Source organism: Ostrea edulis, chromosome 9, assembly GCF_947568905.1.
Source record: "Ostrea edulis chromosome 9, xbOstEdul1.1, whole genome shotgun sequence".
NCBI lineage: Eukaryota > Metazoa > Mollusca > Bivalvia > Ostreida > Ostreidae > Ostrea > Ostrea edulis.
In genome coordinates this window covers 53,630,920-53,639,237 of record NC_079172.1, presented here as the reverse complement: position 1 = coordinate 53,639,237, position 8,318 = coordinate 53,630,920, and the positions used below count along the sequence as shown (strand labels likewise).

Below are 8,318 nucleotides of genomic sequence, written 5' to 3'. Positions count from 1 at the left end.
GAAGTCCAAGATAGAAAGAAATGGAGACCTGTCATCAGGGCCTTGTCTCTTCGAGTAAAGAGGACAGCATAAATGGAATTCAGTACTTTGGAGCCAGGGCCAATAGTCGGAATACTTATCAAGAGAACAAACATGCCATTTGAAATTCTCCATGTATTATATAGACAGATTAGTCTAAAATAAATTCTACCACGGTTATTGCAAAGATCAAAGGAATGATGCGGTCATTATTCTGCGATATACCTCCATACGAAATAATTGATTATGAGAAAATTGATACACATTTCGCTTGCACTTTGTGTTTTGCTAACAAAACAATAAAGTCGATAATTGACAATTCAATTTCAATAAATGGTGCAAAACAAATTCATTAATAACTGAAGAACATTTGCCACTCGGTATTCAAATCAATGTTCTGCATTCCGAGATCGATATTTACATAAAAACCCGATCGATGCACACACAACTTTCTTGAACTATGTATTCATAGCAGTTGATATATTTAGACAACATCAAACTAAATACTTGTACTTGAAATATTTTTCAAAATAGATCCAATATATCCTACCGTCTCACCTTTTCATCAGCAAAAACATATGGGCGTCACGTGTCATAACGTCACGGTGACCTAATTAAATTTGTAGTTGTGTAGGTAAATGATAGGCTGTATATTTCTGGACCGTAGTAGAATCAAGTTGTTGTTTTCTTGTAAATTACATGATAACCTCCTCCGTCTTGAAATATATAAGCCTCCGGTAACGCCTCGGCTTTTATATTTCAGAACATTTCTCGACAGAAGAGTCTATCACACAATTGTACACGAAAACGCGATCTTTATTTCTTAAACAATTATATTGACGGTATGAATAATTGAAAACTGAGCTTTGGCAAATGGGGATCATTAAAGAAAAATAGGATTGAAATTTTAACAAGAGGCCCATGGGCCACATCGCTCACCTGAGTCACCTTGGCCCATATCTGAAGACTTTCCATATATATTTGCATGTAAAACCTTAGTCCCTATTATGGCCCCAACTACATCTGGAAGCCACGATTTTTGCAAAATTGAATCTACACTACGTCAGAAAGCTTTCATATAAATGTCAATTTCTTTGGCCCAATGGTTCTTGAGAAGGAGATTTTTAAAGATTTTCCTTTGTATGTAAAACTTTGAACCAACCCCCCACTTCTGGCCCCATCCTACCCCCCGAGGGCCATGATTTGAACACACTTGAATCTGCACTATGTCAGAAAGTTTTCTTGTAAATATCAGCTTTTCTGACTCAGTGGTTATTGAGAAGAAGATTTTAACTATATATTTGTATGTAAAACTTTGATCCCCATTGTGGCCCCATCTTACTCCCGGGGGCTATGATTTGAACAAACTTGAATCTGCACTGTCAGAAAGTTTTCATGTAAACATCAGCTTTTCTGGCTCAGTGGTTCTTGGGAAGAAGATTTTTAAATGATCCCTATTTTTGCATTTTTGTGATTATCTCCCCTTTGAAAGGGACATGGCCCTTCATTTGAAGAAACTTGAAAGCCCTTCACCCAAGAATGCTTTTGGCCAAGTTTGGTTGAAATTGGCCCAGTAGTTCTGAAGAAGATAAAATTGAGAAAAGTTTACATCGACAACAACGACGACAGACAACGGACAAATTTTGATCAGAAAAGCTCACTTGAACCTTCAGTTCAGGTGAGCTAAAAAGAAATTCGCATCACAATTCTGTTGTCAACTCTTTCAATTTTATATTGATCGAGCTGACATGGAAATTTTCAACTGGACATATTTGTTTCATAGATGCACAATTTATTTGGTCTAATGGAATAAGTATTGACTAAAACTGGTGAAGAATTTGCGCAAAAATCGCACAAGCTGTGAATACTTCCGTGATATAAAATCGTACAAGCTGTGAATACTTCCGTGATATAAAACGGTGGCAAGCTTTCAAGATGACAAACCCATTCACTGAATATTGGGTTGCACCAAGGTATCTATGTTTTACACTTAGAACTGTAATCTGTACCAATTTTGAAAGGCTAACACTTCATTGACATGTATAGATGGTTTACATATAGCAAAAACAAAAACTGAAAGCGTGAAATTGACACCTTCTATTATTTCTAAAATGTTCAGTCTAGAAACCAGTTTCCACACTCCTTACACATTTCGTTCTTTGATAACTATTTTATAGCTGTGTGGAACTTCTACTCCAAATGAGAGAGGAATACCCTCAAAATTAGGCTCCACTCCAGGAGGAAGGGACATTTTGAATCTTTGCAGAAAACTTGCGCACATCAAAAGAAGTTCTGGCTTTGCCACGGGTTCCCCCAAACACACCCGACGTCCCGTTGAAAAGGGGAGATAACTCTCTGGTTTCGTATTCAACGTACCATCTTTATTCAGAAATCGTGTTGGATCAAACGTCTCGGGGTTTTTCCAGTGTTTCGGATCTCGATGTAGAGCATACAAATTGGCTAAAACCACGGTTCCCTTCGGAATGTCGTAACCATCTGAGAAGATATAAAATCGCAATATTTAAACACATTACTTGTTTCTGAAAAGTTGAACATATTACCTACAACGATTGCACATATAGCTCAGCTAATACTTGTAACTAAGATGTTTGGAAAATAAAATCCTGATGTACATTCCTGTGTACATTGTACGCTAGGCTTACCGACTTGAGTGTCACACAACGTGCAGTGAGGAACACCCAGTGACACCGCAGGACCCAGTCTCATAGTTTCACACAGACAGGCATCAATATACACAAGTCTGTGGCGATCCTTCGTCGTCAATTGTCGACTGCCTATAAAACATGGAATTTGTGTATAAAGATAAATTGCAAGAAAGGAATTTCACATCATAAATTAAACAATATTTATTTATTCTTCAGGCATATGTGATACAATTACTGACATTTTTAAGTACTTCAGAAGTGTACTACAAGACTCGGTAAAGATTGCACTTCTTAGGTAGCTGAAGAACGTAGTTACACACCTAAAGGGGTGGGGTGAGGGCATAAACCAAAAACGTAGATCCGCCATTCTAAATATCCAAACAAGCAAACAAGACAGACCATTAGCAGCAATAAATATAGTTATGTCGATTTGATATGTTCCACTGAACTCTAAACAAAACAGAGTCTTCCATATCTGCTTCATAATCAAATATTGATTCAATATATCCCAGTGAACTCGAAATAATACACCACAGAGTCGTCCATATCTGCTTCATATTCAAATATCTTACTGAACAACGGCAAAATAACAACTCAATTTTATGTAACAATATTCCATTAACACCTGCACAAGGTATCTCAACTGATTTGATACACGAGAGCATGTTCTGCACATGATCAGTTTTTGTTAATCGAGGCAGACTATTGAAAAATGAATTGATTTAAATTCAGTATGCATTTCACAAATTCTACGGTCGTTATAAACATTTACCTTTCAAATACAACCATTCATGATGTCGAATGCTGTCTGGCACATTTCATACCAATTGTCAACTACGTATAACTCCGTTTACCTGATCAAAATATAGGGCTCACTGTGAGTGTGACCGGTCGACAGGGCTACTTACTCCTTCTAAGCACCTGGTCCCACCTGTTGTGTTTTCGGAGGTCCGTCTTTGACTTACGCTCAATTTTGTATTCTTTAAGGTATTTATGTGATTGATCATTGTTCGTAGTTTTCACTTTTTCATAGAATGCATACAAACGAATTGACATTGACAAGCTAAACACTTTAATTTGAAAGAACAGTTTGGGTACAGCCACTCAATAATTTTCAAAGCACAATAAATGATTTAAAAAATTCTTTATGTCAAATTTGTCATACAGTGATTTAATCTTTGTTAAATATGAGGAAAATTATTTACTGAATTTCAATACAAAGAAAGCATCGTTATTAACCTTTACATAGAAATATCGGGGGTTCTAATTAACACACATACTTAAAATCAATATAAAAGAATGTGTACCGCATTTTGTGAGGAATTTGCTAGCATTGATGCTAAAGGGGAGGGCTCATACATACTTTTGCAACAACGCCCCCCCCCCCCCCTTTAAAGAGAGGGGTTTGTGCCTCCACTGCCCAAGTAACTACACCTAAGTAAAGCGTCATATTAACTATGAAGAATGTCAATAGTATATTATTTTAAAACTGAGAACATCAACACTGGCTACAAGAGCCTATAAAACTACACCTGGTTGGCCATCTTTGTTTACAAACACAGTTCAACACAGTCAAAAGTGATATTATATGATTAAATAATTTAAACCACCGAAACCGGCGACTAGAGTTTAAAGCTTACCAAACGATGCCCGACTGGATATCATTAGATCGGGTTACTATAATTCAACAATTATTTCTTTACAAGACGCAGTCAAATGTGTGCAAAGAAGACAATTTTCGTTGTACGGTCAAAAAATAAAATTGAATTTTGTGACGGTATGCAGTATCTTTATCTTAATGTTACTTATACAACACGAGTACTATATAAAACACACATTACTCTCCGATCCAAATTTATTTTCAATCATATTAATTTGGAAATTAGAAATATGCTGGAGTGTCTCATTGACTATATTTTCGTAGTCTTTGGTGATTAGGTCTTCCAACAGTCTGTTGGAATTCCCATGGACACGAATTGTGCTCCTTTGTTAGCTGACCTGTTTTATTTGAAAAATTCTACGTGAGAAGAAAAAATCTCTTGCTGTGGCCTTCAATGCGACATTTAGATATATCGACGTTTTATCTATTTACAATAATCAAATGATAATTCATATGTCGATTCGATATATTCATGTGAACTCGAAATAAAAGACACCACATAGTCGTCCACTTCTGCTTCATACTTAGATATTTTTATTGAAAATAGATATTAACGGCAAACTAACAACTCACCTTTATGATAAACGGGATGATTTCAGGTTCTCCATCGTCATATTTATGTAGCATTATTCCATTATCACCTGCATATGGTGTTTGTAACTCTCAACTGATCCGATACACAAGAGCTTGTTCTGCGTATGATCAGTTTTTAAATCGAAGTAGACTACTAACAAACAAGATGATGGTACAGGGGTTTCAGCCGTCTCGTTTAAAATCAGTATTTCCAAATTCTATGGTCAATATTGTAATCTAGTTTGCCGATACAGCCTATCGTTGGGTCAAATGCTGTCTGATTTGTTTCATATCGATTGTTAGGCCGTTCTTGTCGCACTAATTTTGGCTACGGATAACTCCGTTTACCTGATCAATATATAGGGCTCACGGCGGGTGTGACCGGTCGACAGGGGATGTTTACTCCTCATAAGCACCTGATCCCACCTCTGGTATATTCAGAAGTCCGTGTTTGCCCAATTCACTATTTTGTATTGCTTATAGGAGTTATGAGAATGATCACTGTTTGTTATCTTCACCTTTCGATATACTTTGGCCCGATGTTGGAAAATCAAATCTCGAAGGCACATGGAAGTTAACGTGTATAACGCTCTTAGACTTCATGTATGTTGTTTAGTTTGTTTTATCAGCAGTCAATCAGAGAGCTCGGGATTGTTCAATTATATAATAATGCTGGTTAAAAATCACGAATTCAGTACAAACATAGACTATCAATTCTTCTCTTACTATACTATGTTTATACGGTGTGACCGCTGGACCGAGTGAAACATATAATGGTCATTGTCATTTCTCGTGTGAACATGATGTTCAATAAAGTACGATAAGTTTTGAATAAAAATACTATCTGACTTTTACATATTTCATTATGAAATTTCTCTGGGGTTAAACGCATAGTAACATCCAAAAATTAAAGAATATGAAACTGGAAAATGATCCACTGAGGCTTGAGGGGATGCTAAAACATGTGATGTTACAGTTAAATTTGCATACGGATGATCAAAATGTAATTTACATGTTGCATTATGACTAGGCATTTGACCCGCCTTATTTATACTCGTATATAATGAATAACGCAGTCGACGTTGTGGCCCCATATTAACAACACGAATGAAGGTATGAGAAAACCTCTCTACTTATCAAATATATTTGTGGTACTTTCCAAAGAATTCATTTATCATAGCCCACTGGCACTTTAATAAGTACATATTTACCATTTAGCTGTTTGTCTCTTATTTCACAAGTTTTATCGTATTTTTACAGCCTTTCTTACTTTTGATTCCATGTTTACATTCAAATCTTCACCACGTGAATGTCCTACATTCATACGCATATTACGAAGTAGTTCCGAATTTAGGATCAGAAAACGGGGATTTTAAACAATTTACAGTAAGTATTAATTTAATTGCACCAAATTTCATAGTATGACTAAATATTTAGTCGAAAACATAAATGTTGAATATTAGAAACTTTTCCAAGATTTTTGTAAAAAGCCGTTGACAGAGGTGTAGTGCGAGGAGCGCACGGAACTCTGGGTAGATAATGAAAATTGGGTGATTGAATTACAAATAGCACGTCAGAATCTTGTAGTTTTGGTAATCAAATTTAAAACTCGAATAACCGTTGCAGCAACTAATGAATGGAGTACAACTCCTTGTTTGGCTTCGTACGAATTGGAAAGGAGAGAAACGAGGATACCAATAGTTGAACAAAATGGCGGACCCCATACGGCCGACAGATGGGTTGGATTTTATACTGTTTATCGTCCCTCTCGATAATTTTTCACCCCTACGGAGATGTCACCATTGCCGCTGAATGACTGCCAAATTCAGAACTATGTTCGGCGTTTACGGCCTTTGAGCAGGGAGGGATCTTTATCGTGCTGCACCTGCTGTGACACAGGGCCTCGGTTTTTGTAGTCTCACTCGAAGGACCACTTCATTTAGTTGCTTTTACCACAAGAAAGGGACACTAAGAACCTATTCTAACCTGGATCCTCAAGGGATGCTCAGCTCACAGAATTTTCAGTGAACGTATGTAGAGATTATCTCTATTGTTTTGCCGATTTTGTCTTTTTTCTTTCGCATACTGTACGCGTTACCTCTCAAGCCTATTATTGTGGACGGTAGATTTGGCCCGTCCAAGCTCTGTTCGGTATAAAATATAACTGGAAGTGCATTAACGAACATGAGATTATTATTTGACCATACATGCATAATCCGGCATAATGACAGTCTAAGAAAAATTAATTAAGATCCTCGCAATATGAAATACTCAACTCAATAATATATGAACTAACCAATATTGTTATCAATTTCCTCCTGACACTTGGCTTGTATATGTGGGAGACCAGACATGAAGCACACGAACCAATCCATGATCGTTTTGCTGGTATCCGTTCCCCCTGGAAGTAGAATTTTTCTTTTGTGTAAAAATAAAATATGTCTTTAAAAGTTGTACGGACAGTCAGAAAATTCGAATCCTTTTATTTCAACAACATTTTATCTGAATAGTAAAGTTTGATATATTTTATACATTCATTCTGACAAACCAAAGAAAATATCGCCAATAGTCTGTATCAAATATACGTCATCAAACTCCGCCTGATTTTCGTCTGCGCTTTCGCTCTCTGCTTCGTGTTTGGCGATCAGTAGGCAGTCCATCAGATCTCTGTTGATGCCTGATTGTCAGAAACAATTATTGTTGCAGTCAAACATTATTTTAAATGTTTAGATATACATGTACAAGAGGAAATCCAGAAAATTTCTTGGAATATTGTCCACGTTTTACGTACTCGGATCGAACGACTCCTTGTGATTGTTATATTTCTGCTTTATAAACGAGAACAGTTTTTCCTTTTGTTTGACAAGTTGCTTGTATTTGGCAGTCTGGTAGATGTATATGAGGAAAGGAACGATATCCTCTAGGGCACCTGCACCGAAGTGAACTACAAACTCTTCATACGTTTTCAAAAAATCTTTCACTTCCGGGTCATTTACGGGCCTCCTATTTCGAATGCAACATAGCAGCTTAATCAGGAGTAATCGTCATTAGCACTAGCAATATGGAATTGATCTTTTGTATAGCTGATGATTCGGCTTGTGTTTACATTATGAGATATTTTGTGAAAACTTCTGAAGAAATCTCAGATTACATGTATGGTACTTACTTTTCTCCAAAACAGAGGGTATATAGTTGATGGAAGACTATCAGATTTATGTAGTCTCTCGGTATGAATGGCTCAGTTTCTTTGGCCATTTCATCCATGAATTTTGACATATTCTCTTGAATCATATCTTGCAGTAGGCTGCCTTGTAGATAATGGCTGCAATAAAGCAAAACTCTGCAGGAAAAGGTTAATGTCGGGGCTAGACATCAATATCTGCATAGGTGTAAAGAATGTT

General features: G+C 36.6%; 1 protein-coding gene across 2 annotated transcripts in view; it reads right to left on the bottom strand.

Annotated features, from left to right (window-relative positions):
* Nucleotides 1-350: 350 nt before the first annotated feature.
* Nucleotides 351-8,318, bottom strand: part of LOC125658389 (steroid 17-alpha-hydroxylase/17,20 lyase-like) — a 24,296-nt gene continuing 16,328 nt past the window's right edge. For both annotated transcript variants that reach the window (XM_048889627.2, XM_048889626.2), the window contains exons 6-11: nucleotides 8,084-8,239; nucleotides 7,709-7,920; nucleotides 7,466-7,594; nucleotides 7,214-7,318; nucleotides 2,682-2,813; nucleotides 351-2,514 (exon numbers count right to left, since the gene is read on the bottom strand). In XM_048889627.2, coding sequence (XP_048745584.2) covers nucleotides 2,162-2,514; nucleotides 2,682-2,813; nucleotides 7,214-7,318; nucleotides 7,466-7,594; nucleotides 7,709-7,920; nucleotides 8,084-8,239 — 1,087 coding nt within the window. In that variant the 3' untranslated portion in view covers nucleotides 351-2,161. The remainder of the gene's footprint in view (nucleotides 2,515-2,681; nucleotides 2,814-7,213; nucleotides 7,319-7,465; nucleotides 7,595-7,708; nucleotides 7,921-8,083; nucleotides 8,240-8,318) is intronic.